The sequence below is a fragment of the Bufo gargarizans genome, chromosome 6 (genome assembly GCF_014858855.1).
Source record: "Bufo gargarizans isolate SCDJY-AF-19 chromosome 6, ASM1485885v1, whole genome shotgun sequence".
NCBI classification, from domain to species: Eukaryota; Metazoa; Chordata; class Amphibia; order Anura; family Bufonidae; genus Bufo; species Bufo gargarizans.
Genome location: NC_058085.1, coordinates 123,577,492 through 123,603,834, shown reverse-complemented (window position 1 = coordinate 123,603,834; position 26,343 = coordinate 123,577,492). Strand labels below are relative to the sequence as shown.

Sequence of the window (26,343 nt, the reverse complement as noted above, 5' to 3'; positions counted from 1 at the left end):
TATGACGCTTGTTGATTGGCTGCTTTGCAGCCTTTCAAAAAGCGCCAAGAAAGCGACGAACACCGAACCCGGACTTTTACGAAAATGTTCCAGCTCGGGTCCGTGTCACGGACACCCCAAAATTCGGTACGAACCCAAACTATACAGTTCTGGTTTGCTCATCCCTAGTTGGCAGCTTTAAATTATGGTACCTTGGTAATTAGTATAAATATTCTAGTAATATTGCATACGGATGTGTGCAATACAGTCGATATAAAAGTCTACACACCCCTGTTAAAATGTCAGGTTTCTCTCTACCCTCTACAGGTTAGGACACAGCAAGATTTTCAGAAAATCCTGGAGAACCCCTTTAAATGCCCTGGAGGCTGAGCTTCACTGTGAAGTATGCTCATTGCATCGAGCTGCTCCGCCAGACCTTTCCTGGGCTCTGAGTAACAAATGTACTGGTCTCCTAGTTGGGTGCTACTGCTGTCTCTCAGAGCACAGGGGGATGATGTGAAAGATCTTAAAGCAAAGAGCAGAACCTGGCAGAATAAAAGCTCATCTTCACACTACTAATGATAATAAAAGCACCACAAAAGGTACGTTAGCACTGCTCCCCTAACTTCTGCTGTCAGCAGTTTAGCATAGCCAAAACTGCTAACAGTCTCCCTTATAGGCTGTTCATGGAGAAGCTCAGCCTACCCACCTGACCCATGGACTTAACCCATGGGCTATGTGTTGGGAAAAAATAAAAGGAAGCACAATTTATCCTAAAGAAGACATCCGTCACATGTACTGTACCTTCAAGTGATTTAAAGGGGCTTTCCAGGATTCCTGTACTGATGAAGACTGCAGCCTCGGCACAGTTAACCAAGCACAGCGCCATATACTGAATAGTGGCTGTGCTTGGCATTGCAGCTCATTCATCATTACCTATTGGCTATTAATCACCTCTCTTGACATTTGTCATTGATGTATCTTAAAACTTCACGTTTACTGATTTATAATTAAATAAAATAAAAAATAATAGCTCAGCCCCTTTCATTTAAATAGGACTGGGCTGCACATGGTCCATGCGACCAATGACCTTGACGTCACTGGCCTAGGAAGAGGCCACAAAGGTCACAGGGGTGCTTTAAACTCTTGAAACAGTTGATCAGCGCGGTGTCAAGAGTTGAACCCCCACTGATCAGATAATGATGACCTATCCTGTCAAGAGGTCATCAATGTATGATTCCCAGAAAACCCCTTTAACCTGAACCAGGCATTTCAGTAAAGACACATTGTTGAGGTTGTAGCCCCTGAGGTCTTCAGCAATGTTGAGGAGACAGGATACTAGAAAATCAATTACAAACCTGCAAAGCTACCCTGTATCCACTATGTCACACAGAGGCAACATTGGCCCTACTTTTACAGTACAGTATATTTCATTTTACATTTCATAGAGATTTATTTGTTGACGTTAAAAATATGCCCCTTAATTTTAATATTGAATTTGCTTTGTACTGTGATGTTGGTGACAAGCAGGCTTTGTAAGCAGACGGCAGACAAAACTGCTATAGATGACCTGTATTTTCTCCAGGAGTGGAGAGGGTTACAAAGAGTATATCACGCTCTGGAGGATCTTTCCTGCCCTTTGTTATACAGACAGCCCAATGACTTGAATGGAAACTGTGTAATGCTTAAAGGGGCTCTCTCTCTTCAGCAAATAGCATTTATCATGTAGAGAAAGTTAATACAAGGCACTTATTAATATATTGTTATTGTTCATATTCCCTCTTTTGCTAGCTAGATTAATTTTTCCATCACATTATACACTGCTTGTTTCCATGGTCACGACCACCCTGCAAGCCATCGGCGGTGGTCGTGCTTGCACACTATAGAAAAAAGTGCCAGCCTCTCTGGTGGCCAGGACCATGGGAGCGCACATATGCCGTATCTTTTTCCTATAGTGTGCAAGCACGGCCACCGCTGATGGATTACAGGGTGGTCGTAACCATGGAAACAAGCAATGTATAATGTGATGGAAAGAAGAATCAAGCCAGCAAAGGAGGCAATATAGACAATCACAATACATTAGTAAGTGCCTTGTATTAACTTTCTCTACATGACAAATGCCGTTTGCTGAAGTGAGACAACCCCTTTAATTTTCCTTGTGGTGACAACTGCGTAAAACTTGGACACACATTGACAGGTTTCTCCGCACATCACAGCTAAGTAAAGACTGTCCAAACTGCTTTAAATACCAAGCTTGGTTCATACTAAATAATATGACAAATAAGGCTTTGTTCACATCTCCAACACATATTCTGTTCTTGCTGTTTTGTAGGAACTAAAAAAACAGAATATAAACCAAAAATGGATTGGTCAGATACTGGACACCGATGATTCCAGATGGACCCCCATTGCCTATCATGAAGTCCCTTGGGTTTCTATCCTGGTTTCTGCCATTTTCCAGGACATAATAGTTAAACATGCTGCGCTATTCTCACATGCTTTGTGTCAGAATGTGTGACCGAGGCTCCAAAGCAGACCCACAAAAAACTTTTTATAAAATTATCTGAGATTTGTCCCTTTCATGTGACACTTTATTATACACTGTATTATAGCTAAGACTTTCAACAGGAGCACATCCAAACAAATATTACTGATGTATTTCTCAACGAATGCTTATTATCGTAGGGATTTTCCTATGATCACACATGTAGATTTTAGCTATAAAACAGGAATACAGGAGAAGGGAGGGGGAAATAGTTTCAGTACATAATAACAGATTAAAGGAAATGAAAAAATACTTATCTATGCTCCACCCTTCTATCATTTAGTTTTAACAAGGGCCCAAAGGCGTTTTACAAATTAGGCCATATAGACATTCTAGGTGTACATTTTAATTAACAGTTCATCAAGAAATTAAGAGCAAAATTGGATTTCGGAGGCTGTACCAAAAGAAAACACCCACTTATTATATAAATATACAAAGGCTATGCGTACTTGGGACATAAGCTTGCAATCTTTTTCACATAGCTAAAGCAGGAGGGCTATCTTAGCAGCTATCAAAACATGTCTTATTACAAAGGCTCTGCATCTTCAAAACTGTCTGTTGGAGGTGGTGGATATGGGACAGCCGTTTGCTCCTTTCTCGGAAACTCTGGAGGATCATGTGGGGCTGGAAGCCAAAGTGGAGGCATTTCAGCTGCATATGGTGGGGCAGGTGCATATACTAGTAGCCTATTTGATGGAGCTGCGTTTGGTAGCTTAGGTCCATGTGTTGCTTTGGGAGGAGAGAACATCCTGTCTTGGGATGAAAAGGGAACTATGCAGAATCTTAATGATCGCCTTGCTTCTTATCTGAACAAAGTGAGAGCTTTAGAAGAAGCCAATGCCGACCTGGAGTGCAAAATTAAGGAATGGTATGAAAAACACAGGAATGATAACAAGCTGGATCGTGACTATTCTAGATATTATCACATAATTGAGGACCTCAAGAAGCAGGTACAGATACCTAAGTATAAATATAATTTCTACAACATGTTCAAATTAACTAATCAAATGTTTGGTGGGTTCATTAGAGTGATGATGAAATGGCTGTTTTATGCAATCCTGCAAATTCTTTATTGCAATTTTTTCCACAGATTCAATGTGCAACAGTGGACAATGGAAGACTTGTCGTTCAGATTGACAATGCCCGTCTGGCAGCTGATGATTTCAAGCTCAAGTAAGTATTTAATTTTTTGACTTATAGCTAGAGAACTCTTAATTTATCTATGAAGCATGCCTAAGGTGATTGTCTGAACCATCCTCTAGGTATGAGAATGAGCTGTGTCTCCGCCAAAATATAGAGTCTGACATTAATGGTCTACGTAGAGTGCTAGATGAACTCAACTTGGCTAAGTGTGACCTTGATTCTCAGATCCAAACCTTGACTGAGGAACTTATGTGTCTGAAGAAGAATCACGAGGAGGTACCCAAAACAAGTCCTGCTATTACATTTTTTACATTTTATATTATACACTACATACTGTCCTATTGTTTTAAATTTGCAATAAAAAAAAAAATTGTTTTTAAATGTAATGAACAATTGAAATGGAAAAGGCCTAATTTTATAGTTGCTGGAAAAAAATGATTTCTTTTTAGGAAATGAAGAGCTTCCAGGGAGTTACAGGACAACTTACAGTGGAGATGAAAGCAGCTCCAGGCAATAACCTCACAGAAGTTCTAAACAATATGAGAGCAGAGTATGAAGAAATGGCAGAAAAGAACCGTAGAGATGCTGAAGCTCGTTTCCATGAAGCGGTAAAACAATATAAACATACATTCCCAACAAATTTACCATTTGATATCTTTGAGATCTTGTACATGTGCTGATATGTATGCCTTTGCTTCAGTGCTTGGCCCTTGGGCAGGAGATCTCATCTGGCGTTGAGCAAATTCAGTCCAGCAAGAATGAAATCACAGAATTGAAACGTAATGTACATTCTTTGGAAATTGAATTGCAAGCAGCTCTAGCTACGGTATGGAATATAAATATACAACTTAACCATGTTGATGTTCTTACTTGTATGATACGTAGATGCAGTGTGTACCTGTAAGTCTTCACTTTAGATTTATCTTCTGCGCTATTGTGAACATATGGTTCCTAATTTGATCAGTCTTTATAAAATGTTGCATTAGGACCGGTTTACAAGGGTTGACAGAGAAGGAAGTTATTGGGAATGAAGAGTTTTTTTCTGATAATTGCCTGCTCGTTACAGGCGGTGAGAGCTCCATTTACATGCAGCAATCACGCATTCCCAACAATTTTCCTGATCACTTTGTAGACTACAAAGTGTCTACAAAGTGAGCATTAAAAGAATTAACCACAAGCTAACAATGAACCATTTAACTAGATAGATAACTTGATAAATTTTTCTCAACAGAAAAAAAATCTAGAAAACTCATTAGCCGAAACAGAGGGCAACTACTGTGTTCACCTTGGAAAGATTCAAGACAAGATTAGCGCCTTGGAATTACATTTGTGTGAAATCAGGACCGACATGGAAAGGCAAGGCTTAGAATACAATCAACTTCTGGACATCAAAACCAGACTGGAGAAAGAAATCGACACCTATCGATGCTTGCTGGAAGGTGAATCCATGTAAGAACAGATTCTTTTTACCTTTGACTAGACATACAGTCTCTTTAGAACCATCTCTTTGAGCAGAACATGCAGATGTAGACCGGGTCTTTCTGTCACAGATTTTCAATCCCTTATATCCCACGTGAAATAGCCCTTTCTTTCAGAGGACAACCCTTCCAGAGCACCCCTTTTACTGTAATGTTGGGTGGTCATGTCAAGGAGGTTTAACTGTGTGTTAATATGTAGCTAACAAAGCCTTTACACAAATCTTTGAATCTACATATTAAAGCATTATTTTATTTTTATTTTTAGCAAAGTAATAAAGCCTTTTCCTGCTCCCGTTTCAAAAGGTAAGCATAAAATACTATATAAGTGTATCATATTATACATAATACACCACATGAAGTGTTTTGCAATAATCTTGAGTACAGTTTGTAACTAATTATGCTCCAGAGCTGCATTCACAGTTCTGCTGTTACTGGAGACAGTCAACAAGCTTGCTTTCAAAAATTCCCAACAGCTTATCTGAGTTCCTATAACATTTTTGCCATGCTATATTTTAACACACATTAGCATCTGTGGAATTTGTTTGCTCATATACGTTTTGCATTGTTTCTTTCAGAGCCTGGCAAGCGAGTAGTTAGGGTCATTACAGAGGAGATGATAGGTGGAAAAGTGGTGTCACACAAAGTAAAAGAAAGTGAAGAGAAATTGTGATCACTGCGACCAAACCAACAACACATGCTAAAGCCACTACTTTCTTTTCGTGTTCTGATGTCTCTATAAGGGCCACATTTTAATCCTATGCTTTTTCTTTCTGCGTCACATCTTTTATATAGAGGTGTATTTGTCCTATCTATGGCACTGCTAAATGTAACATCTGCTCAATAAAGCTATCTTTTGATGCACAGTGTGTGGAATAATATCATTTATTTTGTATAGGAAAAAGCTCACAGTATAGTAACAAGGACTACCGTATGTGTTCTGTTATATGGTGCTCAGTACAGCACCGACTACCGTATGTGTTCTGTTATATGGTGCTCAGTGCAGTACCGACTACCGTATGTGTTCTGTTATATGGTGCTCACTGCAGCACAATTGTAGAGAGATATTCTATCCTAGATACACTCAGAGGTGCAGTAGGGCACCATACTCTTCTATGGGTACCCTATTACAGATCCATACAACCTTGAGGTGGTTTCACAGTACAAAGCTGCAGGGACTCTATGTATGATGCTCCGTACAATACTGCACTACACAGATATGGATATAAACAGGGTAGCAGACATAGCGATTAATATGGGCAAAACAGCTGATGGGACCAATTCTGTTGTTAAAGGAGCCTTTAATGTGGAGTCAAGAAGAAAGAGATTAAGGGGAGACATATAGTGGCCAAAGAGGACCAACCCAAAAGTCAATGCAATGACCACGACAACTATAACTGTTCCATGGGGTCCACTTACAAGTTTTACTCTGGAGTCTTAAGGTTTCTTTTTACCCCCTTGCATGTACATAGTCTCTGCTACAGGCATGTAGAGGTTCAGCATAGCATTCTACACCTCTAGCTCTGAGGTCACAAGGAACCATAATATGTGCAAAATGACGACTAAAAGGGTACAACAACAGTTCTTCTATAAAGACATAAATAGTCAACTAGCTCTCACTATTTCACAACATGAAACATCTTGCATGACAGGGGTATTTGTTATGCATCGTTCGCCACCTCCACTTACCTTAATACACTCCTTTGAATTCCCATTCCCAACTATTACACCTCCCCGCCACAGATCCCCGATCCCAATAAGACTCGGACCACCAACTGGAAATGTAATGGCCATAGCAGCCGTTTATTAAATAACAATTACAAAATAACCATAACATAATACTGATAATCCCCAATGGGGGAAGGTCCTTGAAGTCCCAAAACATCGAGCTGCCGAACCAGGGTGAGCCATTCTTGCCTCCAGCCATAACGCACAGCTCAAAGGCACCACCGAATGACCCCCCCTCGATTCACCACAACCGCTCGGTCCACCTGGGAGTCCAGCCCCAACCGTGGGGCCCCCCCAATTGTCCTCAGATTCCACCGTGACCAACTCCAAGGACCCCCCCACCGCCACTAGCCGCCGTGACATGATCACTCCCCAACGAATCCCTCCCCATACCACAACCCCAATCCCCTAAAAACAAAACAAAAAGGGGAAGGGTGGGAGCTTTTCTTTTTGCCTAAAATGGCACACTGCCTTCCTCCTCCCTGCCTATTTAACCTCTTAACTCCACCCTCCTTACTCAAACTAACCTATCCTAACCCTTCTCCCTACCTATAGCCCCCACCTCACTCCACCCCAGTCTGATCATCCAAGCTCACTAAACCAAACCCCCGTCATAGGGGCCTCCCCTAAAGGGGGCTCCACCCCCCCTCAGTCTGGCTATTGCTTGATGGGGGTATTGGTTATGCATCGGTCACCACCTCCACTTACCTTAATACACTCCTTTAAATTCCCATTCCCCACCATTACACCTCCCCGCCACAGATCCTCAATCCCAATAAGACTCGGACCACCAACTGGAAATGTAATGGCCACAGCAGCCGTTTATTAAATAACCATTGCAAAATAACCATAACATAATACTGATAATCCCCAAAGGGGGAAGGTCCTTGAAGCCCCAAAACATAGAGCTGCCGAACCAGGGTGAGCCATTCTTGCCTCCAGCCGTAACGCCCAGCTCAAAGGCACCACCGAATGACCCCCCATCGATTCACCACAACCGCTCGGTCCACCTGGGAGTCCAGCCCCAACCGTGGGGCCCCCCCAATTGTCCTCAGATTCCACTGTGACCAACTCCAAGGACCCCCCCCCCCCACCGCCACGACGACCGGACTTTACCACCTCAACTCCGGGCTTTCCTCCACAACCTTAGGGCCACCTCAATGCCATCCTGCAACGCCAAACTCCACATATCCAGCCCTACCGCATTCAAGTGCACACCGTCCGACCTCCAGAAAGCCCCCACTCCAGCCTCCAACTCCCTATGCCTGACTACCACCGCCCCATTCCTAGCCATAAAACGCCCTATTGCCCTATTCACCTTCACCCTCGCCTTATTTACCACATCCACTGACCGAGCCTCCCTCCACACCTGCCGGGAACAATATCAGACCACATGGTCACCATACCCGGGAACAATAACCACAAATCGTTGCACCCCGCATGGACCACTAACACATCCGGTGCCCTATCCATTCTCACAAACCTATGAATCTCAGGCAATACCCGCTTTCAAACCATACCCCTTCTCCCAATCCACCTTACCACCGTAGACTTCCTGTCAAAGCCCAGCTGTTGACCGTCCGACCGAACCGCTGCCCGGACAGCCCTCCAGAAGACGTAACAATGCCCCAGAATCCACACCAGAGCGGGTGCCGCATCTGCAACGAGAAAAACACAAGAACAATACCACAGCTTTTGCATGCAACACAACAAACCCTAAACACAACTACCTCACTTCCACTATTGGCGATCCAAACGAACATACGATTTAAACCTTGCCGATTCCCAACGTCCAATCCGCTTAATAACATCCTCACCCAGGCCCCATCTTGCCGCTTCTGTCGCTGCCCCAATCCTAAAGGAGTGGCTAGAATACCCCACCCTATCCATCCCCGCCCGGCTCAAACACTTTTAAAAAACAGCCGAGAACTGAAAACCAGACAAAAAAGTAGTGCCATCTGCATGAACCAACAGAGGGGACGCCTCCGCGCCAAGCCCCACCCCATAATCCCGTAAACATTGAACCGGGCACATATCACAACCCTCAATCCGAAAAAACACCACCTTCCGACCCCTACCCAACGTATCCGTTTTTGACCGCCGGATAACAAACTCCACCCTCTCCGCAAACAATTCGACATCCCCCCTCAAAAGTCCCCCCACCCGACTCACCGATGGACAAACTAGCTCCCCCACACGCATTGCCCCAAAAAACGCCATCGAGAAAGCCAACCAAAACAACTGCACTTCCCCCTCTGACCAACAAACCCCCCGCAACTGACCCCCCAACTGAAGGAACAACCCAAACAAAACCGGCCTCCTCCCATCCACCCCCGCACCCATCCTCCGCCACCCTTTTAAAGCCTGCACCACCAGAAAGGATTTTGTAACATCCACCATCCGCCGAGCCTTAAAACCAAAAGCCAACCCAGCCATGTATCCGTTAACCTTGCTAACCAACCAACCTTGCTCCCTACCATGACCCAAAAACATTAATAAAGCCAATTCCGGCTCCTCCTTCCCCCTCCCAAAACGGTACACCAATCCTCCCAAGTCCTCATATACATATCCCACGTACCCGGAGCCAATGACGCTCAAATAAGCCCCATTAACGTTCCTCCAACAGCTCCCAAGCCGGACACTCCAGGCCAACCACGTCCGCCTCCGGAGCCAACTGCCGAAAACGATTCCACTGCGAACGAGAAAGGGCGTCAGCAATACAATTGTCCACCCCCGACACATGTACCGCTACAACCCAAGCATTAAGCGACAAGCACTCCAACACCAACCGCTGCAGCAGCCGTACCACTAACAACGCCGACAGACCATTGATCGCCTGAACTACCCCCATATTGTCGCAGTGAAAACAAACCTTATTGTCCCGGAAACGCTCCCCCATAACAAAACCGCCAGCACAATGGGAAACAACTCCAACAAAGCCAAATTCCTCACCCAGCCCCGCTCAACCCACACAGCCGGCCAAACCCCAGCACACCATTGACTCCCACAAAACGCCCCAAAACCCGAACCCCCTGCCGCATCGGTAAACAATTCAAAATCAAAAGACTCAACAACTTCACCCATAAACAGCGAGCGATAGTTATACTGGTCCAAAAACGAACTCCAAACCTGCAAGTCCGCTCACAGATCCATCCCCAACCGGATATAATGATACGGAACAACCACCCTCCGGTCGCCTGCGCTAACCGCCTGCAGAACACGCGACCCATGGGCATTATCCGGCAAGCGAAATTGAGCTTCCCCAACAGCGACTGAAGCTCCCTCAACTGCAACTTCTTCACCCGACTCGCCCTAGCCACCAGTCCTTTGAGATCCTCCAGCTTATCCCCCGGCAACCTACACTCCATTCTCACTGAATCAATCACTATGCCAAGGAAACTCAATTCCATTACAGGCCCCACCGTCTTGCCCTCCTCCAATGGGACCCCAAACTTCCCAAAAATCAAATTCAAAGTCTCCAACAATAATGCGCAAACCAGCGACCCCGGGGGGCCAATACACAAAAAATCGTCCAGGTAATGAATCAGTGATTCACAACCTGACGAGTCCACAACCGCCCACTCCAAAAATGAGCTGAACGTTCCGAAGTAAGCGCACGACAGCGAACACCCCATGGGTAAACAACGATCCACAAAGAACCCCCCATCCCAAAAACACCCCAACAAATGCTGACACTCCAGATGAACCGGCAGCAACCTAAACGCCGCCTCAATGTCCGTCTTTGCCATCAGAGCCCCCGCCCCAAAACGCTTCACCCAACCCACTGCCGCGTCAAACAATGTATATACTACAGAACAAACTGCCGGGTCAATACCATGGTTGACCGAGGAGCCCCTCGGGAACGACAGATGATGGATAAGGCGAAACTTATTCGCCTCCTTCTTAGGGACAACACCCAACAGTGACAGCCGCAAATTGCCAAAAACGGGCCTGCCATCCGCCCAAGCATCACCTCCTTCCCCAACTTCTCCCCCACTACCTCCGGATGCTTCCTAGCTGACCGCAAATTCTTCCTGAGCAACACCCCCCCCCCCCCCCCCCCCGGCACGAACAGAATTCTAAAACCCTCCGCAAAACCCAACAACCCCACTGCCTCTCTATTGGGGTACCTATCTAAGTACGGCTGCATCTTTTCCAGCCGCACTGGCGTCACCCCCTTTACCAGAACTATCCCCCCCTCTTTGCTTGCCCCCCCTAAAACACCTCGCTGCCACATGATTCCATCCACAACCTGAACATTCGTGCTTAAACTTACATTTAACCCCAAACCTACAGTTGCCTTCGTTATAGGTAAAACACAGTCCCCTCGCTGAGGCAACTGCTGTTTTTCCCGTCCCCCTCTGCCCCCTTCCCCCCGAAAGGGCTGCCCCGAACGCACTGGGGCCGTAACCTTTAACCACAAGGCGATATACTTGTGATCCCACCGCATCTCAGGGCGCACCGCTTTCCGTTGCCGGAACTGCTCATCATAACGCAACCACGCTACCCCCCCATACACCCGATAAGCCTCACCAATCGCGTCTAGATAACAGAACAACCCCGAACAAGCCTCCGGCGCCGTCTCCCCAATCACACTCGCCAATATCGCAAACGCCTGCAACCAGTTTGCAAACGTCCACAGTATCAACCTATAATGGCGCTTCTCCTCCTCCTCCCTCTTACCATCCTCCCTCCGCACCCTATCTAAATTGAAGCGCTCCAAAGGAAGCAGGGAAAATATCTCCACATATTCACCCTTCCAAATCCTCTCCCTCACCTCCGACTTCAAATGCGCCCCCAACGGGCCCTCAAAACAAACATAAACCTCCCCTTTCGCCTTCCATCCACCCAAACAGTATCCTCCTCAACCTCAGCTCCCGCTTGCGTCTGCACTGACACCCCCATGCTCGGCAACCCCCGCTGCTGCTCCCCCGACAACCTCGCGCTTGCAGTCAAACCGTGCACCCCCCAGGCCTGTAACGGTGACCCCCCGCTCAATCCCCAACTAGCAACCAACCCCGCCAAACCCCCCAACAATTGCCCCAGGCCCTTACTCAACTCTAACTGGGAGACACCCCCCACCCCAGCCCCCACACCCTGCACTACCTGCGCAAGTGGTCCCCAGGAAATATCACCTGGGTGCCTGGGTGCTGTGTTCCCATCAGCTGCAAGTCCTGACTCCGGAAGTCCTCTCCTCTGCGCCGCGCCGTCCGATTGCGCAAGGCCGTCGTCGTCCTGCTGTCCCCTGGGCATGCTGGGACCAGGGACGTCATCACCCGGATAGACAACGAAGCCGGATCTCCCCTCTTCACCTTGCCTCCTGGCAAGGCAGGAATTCGCATTGCAGCAAGTCCCCTCAGTAGACCGGACCTCCTGACTTCTCCTGGGTTTGGCTGCCACCTGTCCCCACACAGACCAGGGACGCCGGGGTTAATAGTTGATTCAGAACTGCTCCTGGGGGCGGAGCTTCCTACACTGCCTGGATCCTGGGGCCTGCTACCACCGACTGCCCTACCGGCAGCAGCCCCGCGCTGTACATGCGACCTCCCACGTCGAGGGGCCGCCTCTGTAACTCCAGTAGTACCCGGTCCCGCTCCCACGCCGTCGCCGCTCGCAGGTGGAGATGGCCGGGCCCGGCCACCCCCAAGGCTCCGCCTACAAGAGGGATTCCTCCCACGTCGGGGCCTGGATGAAGCTGGCGCCGGCGGCACCCGACGTGGAGGGTCCCGCGAGGAGCTCCGGATACGGCACTTAGTCCAAGGGGGGAAGCAGATGGTGACAGGCGCGCTGCGCCGCCGCCCGCAACTCCCCGATCAAAGCCTCCAGCTGCTTCGTCACACAGGTACTACCAGCTTTCCTTTTTACCTAAAATGGCGCCCTGCCTTCCTCCTCCCTGCCTATTTAACCCCTTAACTCCACCCCCCTTACTCAAACTAACCTATCCTAACCCTTCTCCCTACCTATAGCCCCCCCCACCCCACCTCAGTCTGCTCATCCAAGCCCACTAAACCAAACCCCCGTCATGGGGGCCTCCCCTAATGGGGGCTCCGCCCCCCCTCAGTCCGGCCATTGCTTTATTGTAATTACATCTTATAATGATTCATTTATTCCCATTAGGTGCAACTTTGCTTGACAACACCAATGATTAGTAAATCCACACCTAAGGGGTTAAATATCCTAGACCTTCTCGGAGGTGAAACACTTTTCCAATTTGATGCTGAATCTCCATGTACAGCAATCTCCATTTATAACACATCATTTTCAGTCTTGGCACCCAGACCATAATTCCTCCCCCACATGGTTCTACTGTATTTAACGGAGCTTAGATCACCGTGAAACCCTATAGTGATCTAAGTTTGGTTCAGAAAAACTACGAGGGGAATGTGTCCATGTGAAACCTGTGGCCATGGCTACTTAGCACTGCTACAGACAGAAGGGGTAGGGGATACAGAAGTAGTAGTTGCACCTGGACCCTAGCGCATAAAAGGTTTTTCAGCCACAAAGGAAGACACCAGTGCTATGCATAGCACATGGTAGGTGGAGGCTCTGTAACAGATTTTAGAGGTACAGGTTATACCTCTGGTTAGAGACAGACCTAGAATGAATGATAAAAGCAATCGGCAGGATGTTCTGCTGTTCCTGAAGCAGTCTTTTAGAAATTATGGATCTTCTCTTCCATTTCTGACTGGCAGACATATGAGGGCAATGAGGCTTTGATAAGTAAGTGAGGTTTATCACATCTGGTCTCCAACAGCAGACAGCATAGCAAGGGTGGACTCCTGTTGCAGCCAGTTGTCTTACAAAAGACCCACAAGGATAGCACCATCTGAAGGTGGAATAGGAAAACATACTGCCCCACTGTCACATTCCAGTAATCAGGCAGACAGACCAATCTTTTCCACAGAACAATGCTGCTGTTAAAACACCATCATACAGTCCAGAGATTTAGCCATTGAAGGGGTTGTCTTGCTTCAGTAGATGGTATTTATAATGTAGACACAGTTAGGCTAGTTTCACACTAGCGTTCGGCTGTCCGCTCGTGAGCTCCGTTTGAAGGGGCTCACGAGCGGACCCGAACGCTTCCGTCCAGCCCTGATGCAGTCTGAATGGATGCGGATCCGCTCAGACTGCATCAGTCTGGCGGCGTTCAGCCTCCGCTCCGCTCAGCAGGCGGACACCTGAACGCTAGTGTGAAAGTAGCCTTAACTGTCCATATTGCCTACTTTGCTGGCTTAATTCATTTTCCATCATATAATACAGTGCCCATATCCAGAGGTTACGGCCACCACTGCAGCACAGATACAAGGTCGTCAGAGGAGAAGCTGCTGCGCATGCGTGCCTATGGGTCCCAGCCACCAGACAGGCCGTCGCTTTTACCTGTAGTTTGCAAGCACGACCACCACTTAACTTTCTCTACATGATAAATGTCATTTGCTGAAGTGAGACGACCCCTTTAACCTCACTCTTGTTCTAGACCACCAGAATAGTCTTTTAGGGCAGTGTTTCTCAACTCCAGTCCTCAGGGCCCACCGATTTGAGAGTCTACAGAAAGTCCTACAGTGAAATAAAACCAAAGTAGAGAAAGAGGTGTTTGCTCCTATTAGTAGGTATGTCTGACTCGATCTTATATTTTCTGGCTGTAATTTTGATGTTTGATCCAATTGTCTACCCATAAGAATTTGTATAGAACAGCGCCTGCTTTTTTAAACATTTCTTAGATGATATTGTCAGGGAATAGCAAACAAAATATGTCTAAGCTCACTTTACTACATGCCACACCCATAAGTCATTCCACACAATATAATATGCCGAAATGAGAGCATTTTTAAGGGATTACCTTATGAGTTGCAGCCCATTTCCCATCTCATAAGGAAAGGTAAATGATGACAGGAATGAACACAATTGCAGTAATTGCTAATAATTATGCATTTGACATTCCCTCCTCAGAATAACGCTTGATGGGTGGATCGCCTTGATGATTTTATCATCTCACAATAAAAGTCTTCACAATATGAATGCCAGACTAATCCGCGTGTTGCTGACATTATGCACTAAACAAGATATGTACCAGAAAGCCGTTGTCACATATTGACATGGCTATGGAGATATCATGGTGGGTGGCAAGGAAAAGGTTCCTCTTGTATTCTACAGTATACAGTACAATGTTGTGGTTGTGATATTAGTACTAACCAAATTTCCTATGCAGTTTTCTTTTAAAGTATAATATTTGAAGTTTCAGCTCTGACAACAAATTTTATGAACTTCTAAATGAAAATTTGATGAAACCAGACATTGAAAACAAAATAATAGCCCTTTAAAAAAAAATATATTAATTCCTTAAAATCCCACATATAATAAACATAAAAGATAATTTCAGATACTATGACGATATATAAAGGCTTGGGATTAATCCAACACAAAAAAACTATAAGTATTAGGCCTCATGCACACGGCCGTTGTTTTGGTCCGCATGCCGGACGCAGTTTTGATGGCTCGGATGTGAACCCATTCACTTCAATGGGACCGCAAAAGATGCGGACAGCACCCCGTTGATCCGTTACGTGGCCCCACAAAAAAAAAAATATATAACCTGTCCTATTCAAGGCTGTCCGTGCCGTTCTGCAAATTGCGGAATGCACACGGACGCCATCCCTGTTTTGCGGATCTACGATTTGCAGACCGCAAAACACACAACGGTCGTGTGTATGAAGCCTTAGTGCGTTTGCCACTTAGCTGTTACTCACGATACAGTTGACCTAAAAAAAAATGGGTCCCATTTTTTTTTTAGGTCAACTGTATTGTGAGTAACCACTAATCTTTTATGTTTATTATATGTGGAATTTTGAGAAATTTAATTAAAAGTTATTTTATAAGGGGCATTATTTTGCTTTCTGTGACATTCGTATACAATCCTCTAATAGATATCCCATTTAATCAGTGATATAAAACCAGACATGTCAAAGTTTGAATGCACCATGGACCATATGCTGTCTGTAAAAAAAAGGCACAGAATAAAAATTGACGAGACCCTGAATTTCACAGAACCTCGTATATTAAATTGTCTATCAGCAATGTAATTCTAAGTAGAATATATTTTCAAGGGTTTTCCAGGACCACTTAAAGACATTTCCTTTGGTCAAAGTAAAGGCTAATTTAAATGACCTGAACTCCATATTGGCTTCATCAGCTTTTATCTTGCATTGTATAGCATACATAGTGTGGGCTACTGTGAAAGGTTGTTAAACATCTTCATTAGGGATGAGCGAACTCGAACTGTATAGTTCGGGTTCGTACCGAATTTTGGGGTGTCCGTGACACGGACCCGAACCCGGACATTTTCGTAAAAGTCCGGGTTCGGGTTCGGTGTTCGTCGCTTTCTTCGCGCTTTTGTGACGCTTTCTTGGCGCTTTTTGAAAGGCTGCAAAGCAGCCAATCAACAAGCGTCATACTACTTGCCCCAAGAGGCCATCACAGCCATGCCTACTATTGGCATGGCTGTGATTGGCCAGAGCACCATGTGACCCAGCCTCTATTTAAGCTGGAGTCACATAGCGCCGCCCGTCACTCTGCTCTGATTAGCGTAGGGAGAGGTTGCGGCTGCGACAGTAGGGCGAGATTAGGCAGATTAACTCCTCCAAAGGACTTGATTAACTGATCGATCTGCAGCTGTGGATCATTGAGCTGCTGATCCTCAATTGCTCACTGTTTTTAGGCTGCCCAGACCGTTTGTCAGTCACATTTTTCTGGGGTGATCGGCGGCCATTTTGTGTCTTGTGGTGCGCCAGCACAAGCTGCGACCAAGTGCATTTAACCCTCAATGGTGTGGTTGTTTTTTGGCTAAAGCCTACATCAGGGTGAAGCTGTCACACCAAGTGCATTTAACCAGCAATAGTCTGTTTATTTTTTGGCCATATACTACATCAGGGGCAAGCTGCGCCTGTCACCAAGTGCATTTAACCCTCAATGGTGCGTTTGTTTTTTGGCTAAAGCCTACATCAGGGTGAAGCTGTCACACCAAGTGCATTTAACCAGCAATAGTCTGTTTATTTTTTGGCCATATACTACATCAGGGGCAAGCTGCGCCCGTCACCAAGTGCATTTAACCCTCAGTAGTGTGGTTGGTCAAGCTATCACACCAAGTGCATTTAACCAGCAATAGTCTGTTCATTTTTTGGCCATATACTAAATCAGGGGCAAGCTGCGCCCGTCACCAAGTGCATTTAACCAGCAATAGTCTGTTCATTTTTTGGCCATATACTACATCAGGGGCAAGCTGCGCCCGTCACCAAGTGCATTTAACCCTCAGTAGTGTGGTTGGTCAAGCTGTGACACCAAGTGCATTTAACCAGCAATAGTCTGTTCATTTTTTGGCCATATACTACATCAGGGGCAAGCTGCGCCCATCACCAAGTGCATTTAACCAGCAATAGTGTGGTTATATTTTGGCCATATCCCAGTCTAATTCTGTCACTAAATCCATACCGGTCACCCAGCGCCTAAATACTAGGCCTCAAATTTATATCCCGCTAAATCTCTCGTTACCGCTGTCCTGTTGTGGCTGGGAAAGTTATTTAGTGTCCGTCAAAGCACATTTTTTGTTCTGGGTTGAAATACAATTCCCAATTTAGCAATTTAAAAATTTAGTGGTTTCTGCTGTATCAGAGCTATTTGAAATCTATCCCTAAAAGGGTATATAATATTCAAGGTGCACATAGGGTCATTCAGAATAACTTCACACACCCGCTACTGTGCATTTCCAAGTCTAATTCTGTCACTAAACCCATACCTGTCACCCAGCGCCTAAATACTAGGCCTCAAATTCATATCCAGCTAAATCTGTCGTTAGTGCTGTAGCTGGGCGAGTTATTTAGTGTCCGTTCAAGCACATTTCTTGTTCTGGGTTGAAATACAATTCCCAATTTAGCAATTTCATAATTTAGTGGTTTCTGCTATATCAGAGCTATTTGAAATCTATCCCTAAAAGGGTAGATCATATTGAAGGTGCACATAGGGACATTCAGAATAACTTCACACACCCGCTACTGTGCATTTCCAAGTCTAATTCTGTCACTAAACCCATACCTGTCACCCAGCGCCTAAATACTAGGCCTCAAATTTATATCCAGCTAAATCTGTCCTTAGTGCTGTAGCTGGGCGAGTTATTTAGTGTCCGTTCAAGCACATTTCTTGTTCTGGGTTGAAATACAATTCCCAATTTAGCAATTTCATAATTTAGTGGTTTCTGCTATATCAGAGCTATTTGAAATCTATCCCTAAAAGGGTAGATCATATTGAAGGTGCACATAGGGACATTCAGAATAACTTCACACACCCGCTACTGTGCATTTCCAAGTCTAATTCTGTCACTAAACCCATACCTGTCACCCAGCGCCTAAATACTAGGCCTCAAATTTATATCCAGCTAAATCTGTCCTTAGTGCTGTAGCTGGGCGAGTTATTTAGTGTCCGTTCAAGCACATTTCTTGTTCTGGGTTGAAATACAATTCCCAATTTAGCAATTTCATAATTTAGTGGTTTCTGCTATATCAGAGCTATTTGAAATCTATCCCTAAAAGGGTATATAATATTCAAGGTGCACATTGGGTCATTCAGAATAACTTCACACACACCCGCTACTGTGTATTTCCAAGTCTAATTCTGTCACTAAACCCATACCTGTCACCCAGCGCCTAAATACTAGGCCTCAAATTCATATCCAGCTAAATCTGTCGTTAGTGCTGTAGCTGGGCGAGTTATTTAGTGTCCGTTCAAGCACATTTCTTGTTCTGGGTTGAAATACAATTCCCAATTTAGCAATTTCATAATTTAGTGGTTTCTGCTATATCAGAGCTATTTGAAATCTATCCCTAAAAGGGTAGATCATATTGAAGGTGCACATAGGGACATTCAGAATAACTTCACACACCCGCTACTGTGCATTTCCAAGTCTAATTCTGTCACTAAACCCATACCTGTCACCCAGCGCCTAAATACTAGGCCTCAAATTTATATCCAGCTAAATCTGTCCTTAGTGCTGTAGCTGGGCGAGTTATTTAGTGTCCGTTCAAGCACATTTCTTGTTCTGGGTTGAAATACAATTCCCAATTTAGCAATTTCATAATTTAGTGGTTTCTGCTATATCAGAGCTATTTGAAATCTATCCCTAAAAGGGTATATAATATTCAAGGTGCACATTGGGTCATTCAGAATAACTTCACACACACCCGCTACTGTGTATTTCCAAGTCTAATTCTGTCACTAAACCCATACCTGTCACCCAGCGCCTAAATACTAGGCCTCAAATTTATATCCAGCTAAATCTGTCCTTAGTGCTGTAGCTGGGCGAGTTATTTAGTGTCCGTTCAAGCACATTTCTTGTTCTGGGTTGAAATACAATTCCCAATTTAGCAATTTCATAATTTAGTGGTTTCTGCTATATCAGAGCTATTTGAAATCTATCCCTAAAAGGGTAGATCATATTGAAGGTGCACATAGGGACATTCAGAATAACTTCACACACCCGCTACTGTGCATTTCCAAGTCTAATTCTGTCACTAAACCCATACCTGTCACCCAGCGCCTAAATACTAGGCCTCAAATTTATATCCTGCTAAATCTCTCGTTAACGCTGTCCTGTTGTGGCTGGGAAAGTTATTTAGTGTCCGTCAAAGCACATTTTTTGTTCTGGGTTGAAATACAATTCCCAATTTAGCAATTTCATAATTTAGTGGTTTCTGCTATATCAGAGCTATTTGAAATCTATCCCTAAAAGGGTATATAATATTCAAGGTGCACATTGGGTCATTCAGAATAACTTCACACACACACGCTTCTGTGCATTTCCAAGTCTAATTCTGTCACTAAATCCATACGGTCACCCAGCGCCTAAATACTAGGCCTCAAATTTATATCCCGCTGAATTTGAATACAATACATTGGGCCAAATAATATATTTGTTGTTGTGGTGAACCATAACAATGAGAAAAACATCTAGTAAGGGACGCGGACGTGGACATGGTCGTGGTGGTGTTAGTGGACCCTCTGGTGCTGGGAGAGGACGTGGCCGTTCTGCCACATCCACACGTCCTAGTGTACCAACTACCTCAGGTCCCAGTAGCCGCCAGAATTTACAGCGATATATGGTGGGGCCCAATGCCGTTCTAAGGATGGTAAGGCCTGAGCAGGTACAGGCATTAGTCAATTGGGTGGCCGACAGTGGATCCAGCACGTTCACATTATCTCCCACCCAGTCTTCTGCAGAAAGCGCACAGATGGCGCCTGAAAACCAACCCCATCAGTCTGTCACATCACCCCCATGCATACCAGGGAAACTGTCTCAGCCTCAAGTTATGCAGCAGTCTCTTATGCTGTTTGAAGACTCCGCTGGCAGGGTTTCCCAAGGGCATCCACCTAGCCCTTCCCCAGCGGTGAAAGACATAGAATGCACTGACGCACAACCACTTATGTTTCCTGATGATGAGGACATGGGAATACCACCTCAGCATGTCTCTGATGATGACGAAACACAGGTGCCAACTGCTGCGTCTTTCTGCAGTGTGCAGACTGAACAGGAGGTCAGGGATCAAGACTGGGTGGAAGACGATGCAGGGGACGATGAGGTCCTAGACCCCACATGGAATGAAGGTCGTGCCACTGACTTTCACAGTTCGGAGGAAGAGGCAGTGGTGAGACCGAGCCAACAGCGTAGCAAAAGAGGGAGCAGTGGGCAAAAGCAGAACACCCGCCGCCAAGAGACTCCGCCTGCTACTGACCGCCGCCATCTGGGACCGAGCACCCCAAAGGCAGCTTCAAGGAGTTCCCTGGCATGGCACTTCTTCAAACAATGTGCTGACGACAAGACCCGAGTGGTTTGCACGCTGTGCCATCAGAGCCTGAAGCGAGGCATTAACGTTCTGAACCTGAGCACAACCTGCATGACCAGGCACCTGCATGCAAAGCATGAACTGCAGTGGAGTAAACACCTTAAAACCAAGGAAGTCACTCAGGCTCCCCCTGCTACCTCTTCTGCTGCTGCCGCCTCGGCCTATTCTGCTGCTGCCGCCTCGGCCTCTTCCTCCGCCTCTGGAGGAACGTTGGCACCTGCCGCCCAGCAAACAGGGGATGTACCACCAACACCACCACCACCACCTCCGTCACCAAGCGTCTCAACCATGTCACACGCCAGCGTTCAGCTCTCCATCTCACAAACATTTGATAGAAAGCGTAAATTCCCACCTAGCCACCCTCGATCCCTGGCCCTGAATGCCAGCATTTCTAAACTACTGGCCTATGAAATGCTGTCATTTAGGCTGGTGGACACAGACAGCTTCAAACAGCTCATGTCGCTTGCTGTCCCACAGTATGTTGTTCCCAGCCGCCACTACTTCTCCAAGAGAGCCGTGCCTTCCCTGCACAACCAAGTATCCGATAAAATCAAGTGTGCACTGCGCAACGCCATCTGTAGCAAGGTCCACCTAACCACAGATACGTGGACCAGTAAGCACGGCCAGGGACGCTATATCTCCCTAACTGCACACTGGGTAAATGTAGTGGCAGCTGGGCCCCAGGCGGAGAGCTGTTTGGCGCACGTCCTTCCGCCGCCAAGGATCGCAGGGCAACATTCTTTGCCTCCTGTTGCCACCTCCTCCTTCTCGGCTTCCTCCTCCTCTTCTTCCACCTGCTCATCCAGTCAGCCACACACCTTCACCACCAACTTCAGCACAGCCCGGGGTAAACGTCAGCAGGCCATTCTGAAACTCATATGTTTGGGGGACAGGCCCCACACCGCACAGGAGTTGTGGCGGGGTATTGAACAACAGACCGACGAGTGGTTGCTTCCGGTGAGCCTCAAGCCCGGCCTGGTGGTGTGTGATAATGGGCTGAAATCTCGTTGCAGCTCTGGGACTAGCCAATTTGACGCACATCCCTTGCTTGGCGCATGTGCTGAATTTGGTGGTGCAGAAGTTCATTCACAACTACCCCGACATGTCAGAGCTGCTGCATAAAGTGCGGGCCGTCTGTTCGCGCTTCCGGCGTTCACATCCTGCTGCTGCTCGCCTGTCTGCGCTACAGCGTAACTTCGGCCTTCCCGCTCACCGCCTCATATGCGACGTGCCCACCAGGTGGAACTCCACCTTGCACATGCTGGACAGACTGTGCGAGCAGCAGCAGGCCATAGTGGAGTTTCAGCTGCAGCACGCACGGGTCAGTCGCACTACAGAACAGCACCACTTCACCACCAATGACTGGGCCTCCATGCGAGACCTGTGTGCCCTGTTGCGCTGTTTCGAGTACTCCACCAACATGGCCAGTGGCGATGACACCGTTATCAGCGTTACAATACCACTTCTATGTCTCCTTGAGAAAACACTTAGGGCGATGATGGAAGAGGAGGTGGCCCAGGAGGAGGAGGAGGAGGAGGAAGAGGGGTCATTTTTAGCACTTTCAGGCCAGTCTCTTCGAAGTGACTCAGAGGGAGGTTTTTGGCAACAGCAGAGGCCAGGTACAAATGTGGCCAGCCAGGGCCCACTACTGGAGGACGAGGAGGACGAGGATGAGGAGGAGGTGGAGGAGGATGAGGATGAAGCATGGTCACAGCGGGGTGGCACCCAACGCAGCTCGGGTCCATCACTGGTGCGTGGCTGGGGGGAAAGGCAGGACGATGACGATACGCCTCCCACAGAGGACAGCTTGTCCTTACCCCTGGGCAGCCTGGCACACATGAGCGACTACATGCTGCAGTGCCTGCGCAACGACAGCAGAGTTGCCCACATTTTAACCTGTGCGGACTACTGGGTTGCCACCCTGCTGGATCCACGCTACAAAGACAATGTGCCCACCTTACTTCCTGCACTGGAGCGTGATAGGAAGATGCGCGAGTACAAGCGCACGTTGGTAGACGCGCTACTGAGAGCATTCCCAAATGTCACAGGGGAACAAGTGGAAGCCCAAGGCCAAGGCAGAGGAGGAGCAAGAGGTCGCCAAGGCAGCTGTGTCACGGCCAGCTCCTCTGAGGGCAGGGTTAGCATGGCAGAGATGTGGAAAACTTTTGTCAACACGCCACAGCTAACTGCACCACCACCTGATACGCAACGTGTTAGCAGGAGGCAACATTTCACTAACATGGTGGAACAGTACGTGTGCACACCCCTCCACGTACTGACTGATGGTTCGGCCCCATTCAACTTCTGGGTCTCTAAATTGTCCACGTGGCCAGAGCTAGCCTTTTATGCCTTGGAGGTGCTGGCCTGCCCGGCAGCCAGCGTTTTGTCTGAACGTGTATTCAGCACGGCAGGGGGCGTCATTACAGACAAACGCAGCCGCCTGTCTACAGCCAATGTGGACAAGCTGACGTTCATAAAAATGAACCAGGCATGGATCCCACAGGACCTGTCCGTCCCTTGTCCAGATTAGACATTAACTACCTCCCCATAACCATATATTATTGGACTCCAGGGCACTTCCTCATTCAATCCTATTTTTATTTTCATTTTACCATTATATTGCGAGGCTACCCAAAGTTGAATGAACCTCTCCTCTGCCTGTGTGCTAGGCCTAAATATATGCCAATGGACTGTTGCAGTGGTGGCTGACATGAAGCCTGATTCTCTGCTATGACATGCAGACTAATTCTCTGCTGACATGAAGCCAGATTGTCTGTTACGGGACCTCTCTCCTCTGCCTGGGTGCTGGGCCTAAATTTATGACAATGGACTGTTGCAGTGGTGGCTGACGTGAAGCCTGATTCTCTGCTATGACATGCAGACTGATTCTCTGCTGACATGAAGCCAGATTGTCTGTTACGGGACCTCTCTGCTCTGCCTGTGTGCTAGGCCTAAATATATGCCAATGGACTGTTGCAGTGGTGGGTGACGTGAAGCCTCATTCTCTGCTATGACATGCAGACTGATTCTCTGCTGACATGAAGCCAGATCGTCTGTTACGGGACCTCTCTGCTCTGCCTGTGTGCTAGGCCTAAATATATGCCAATGGACTGTTGCAGTGGTGGGTGACGTGAAGCCTCATTCTCTGCTATGACATGCAGACTGATTCTCTGCTGTCATGAAGCCAGATTGTCTGTTACGGGACCTCTCTGCTCTGCCTGTGTGCTAGGCCTAAATATATGCCAATGGACTGTTGCAGTGGTGGGTGACGTGAAGCCTCATTCTCTGCTATGACATGCAGACTGATTCTCTGCTGACATGAAGCCAGATTGTCTGTTACGGGACCTCTCTCCTCTGCCTGTGTGCTAGGCCTAAATATATGCCAATGGACTGTTGCAGTGGTGGCTGACGTGAAGCCTCATTCTCTGCTATGACATGCAGACTGATTCTCTGCTGACATGAAGCCAGATCGTCTGTTACGGGACCTCTCTGCTCTGCCTGTGTGCTAGGCCTAAATATATGCCAATGGACTGTTGCAGTGGTGGGTGACGTGAAGCCTCATTCTCTGCTATGACATGCAGACTGATTCTCTGCTGTCATGAAGCCAGATTGTCTGTTACGGGACCTCTCTGCTCTGCCTGTGTGCTAGGCCTAAATATATGCCAATGGACTGTTGCAGTGGTGGGTGACGTGAAGCCTGATTCTCTGCTATGACATGCAGACTGATTCTCTGCTGACATGAAGCCAGATTGTCTGTTACGGGACCTCTCTCCTCTGCCTGTGTGCTAGGCCTAAATATATGCCAATGGACTGTTGCAGTGGTGGCTGACGTGAAGCCTCATTCTCTGCTATGACATGCAGACTAATTCTCTGCTGACATGAAGCCAGATTGTCTGTTACGGGACCTCTCTCCTCTGCCTGGGTGCTGGGCCTAAATTTATGACAATGGACTGTTGCAGTGGTGGCTGACGTGAAGCCTGATTCTCTGCTATGACATGCAGACTGATTCTCTGCTGACATGAAGCCAGATCCTCTGTTACGGGACCTCTCCTCTGCCTGTGTGTGTGCTGGGCCTAAATATATGCCAATGGACTGTTGCAGTGGTGGCTGACGTGAAGCCTCATTCTCTGCTATGACATGCAGACTGATTCTCTGCTGACATGAAGCCAGATTCTCTGTTACGGGACCTCTCTCCTCTGCCTGTGTGTGTGCTGGGCCTAAATATATGCCAATGGACTGTTGCAGTGGTGGCTGACGTGAAGCCTCATTCTCTGCTATGACATGCAGACTGATTCTCTGCTGACATGAAGCCAGATTCTCTGTTACGGGACCTCTCTCCTCTGCCTGTGTGTGTGCTGGGCCTAAATATATGCCAATGGACTGTTGCAGTGGTGGCTGACGTGAAGCCTCATTCTCTGCTATGACATGCAGACTGATTCTCTGCTGACATGAAGCCAGATTCTCTGTTACGGGACCTCTCTCCTCTGCCTGTGTGTGTGCTGGGCCTAAATATATGCCAATGGACTGTTGCAGTGGTGGCTGACGTGAAGCCTCATTCTCTGCTATGACATGCAGACTAATTCTCTGCTGACATGAAGCCAGATTCTCTGTTACGGGACCTCCCTCCTCTGCCTGGGTGCTGGGCCTAAATATATGCCAATGGACTGTTGCAGTGGTGGCTGACGTGAAGCCTCATTCTCTGCTATGACATGCAGACTAATTCTCTGCTGACATGAAGACAGATTCTCTGTTACGGGACCTCTCTCCTCTGCCTGGGTGCCGGGGCCTAAATATCTGAGAATGGACTGTTCCAGTGGTGGGTGACGGGAAGCCAGATTCTCTGCTATGGAACCTCTCTCCAATTGATTTTGGTTAATTTTTATTTATTTAATTTTTATTTTAATTCATTTCCCTATCCACATTTGTTTGCAGGGGATTTACCTACATGTTGCTGCCTTTTGCAGCCCTCTAGCTCTTTCCTGGGCTGTTTTACAGCCTTTTTAGTGCCGAAAAGTTCGGGTCCCCATTGACTTCAATGGGGTTCGGGTTCGGGACGAAGTTCGGATCGGGTTCGGATCCCGAACCCGAACATTTCCGGGATGTTCGGCCGAACTTCTCGAACCCGAACATCCAGGTGTTCGCTCAACTCTAATCTTCATGACACAGTAATTCCATTTTAAAATGAAGAAAGATGATATAATCTTAATGGTCTCTCAGGCCTAACTTATGTTATTAGTTGGTACATCAAGAAACGCAAACTGAAGACAAATTGGGATCTTGAAATAAAGGAAAAGTGAAATTTCATAGCTTTCATGCAGCCACTGATGGGTAGCAGGTGAGTGGCCGCCCATAGATGAATTTGAGACCCTTATATGCCTGGGTCCCCGAAAGCAGTCACAGCTGTATCACACTGAAGACTAGGTCAATCATATAGGAAGATAGCCTTCATCGACCCTTCAGGAATGCATTCCAAATGTAGATATTTTACTGTACAGTAGATCTCAGTTCAATGAGCTTTGAAGGCCACCAGCTAGAGATGCGCAAAGTTCCTAAAAATTCGATTTGGCTGCTTTGCCGAATTTTTCCCCAA

At 46.9% G+C, this 26,343-nt stretch overlaps 1 protein-coding gene across 2 annotated transcripts; it reads left to right on the top strand.

Moving 5' to 3' along the window:
- Positions 1 to 2,968: 2,968 nt before the first annotated feature.
- Positions 2,969 to 6,008, top strand: LOC122941722 (keratin, type I cytoskeletal 10-like). 2 transcript variants are annotated; one of them, XM_044299128.1, is made up of 8 exons: positions 2,969 to 3,474; positions 3,615 to 3,697; positions 3,787 to 3,943; positions 4,117 to 4,275; positions 4,368 to 4,493; positions 4,899 to 5,116; positions 5,411 to 5,448; positions 5,721 to 6,008. In XM_044299128.1, exons 1-8 carry the CDS (start codon positions 3,043 to 3,045, stop codon positions 5,813 to 5,815), a joined length of 1,308 nt encoding a protein of 435 aa, XP_044155063.1. In that variant the 5' UTR covers positions 2,969 to 3,042; the 3' UTR covers positions 5,816 to 6,008. The 2 variants fall into 2 exon arrangements, with proteins under 2 accessions (XP_044155063.1, XP_044155064.1); XM_044299129.1 differs by lacking the exon at positions 5,721 to 6,008 and having other exon boundaries at positions 4,899 to 5,106; positions 5,411 to 5,442.
- Positions 6,009 to 26,343: the final 20,335 nt, after the last annotated feature.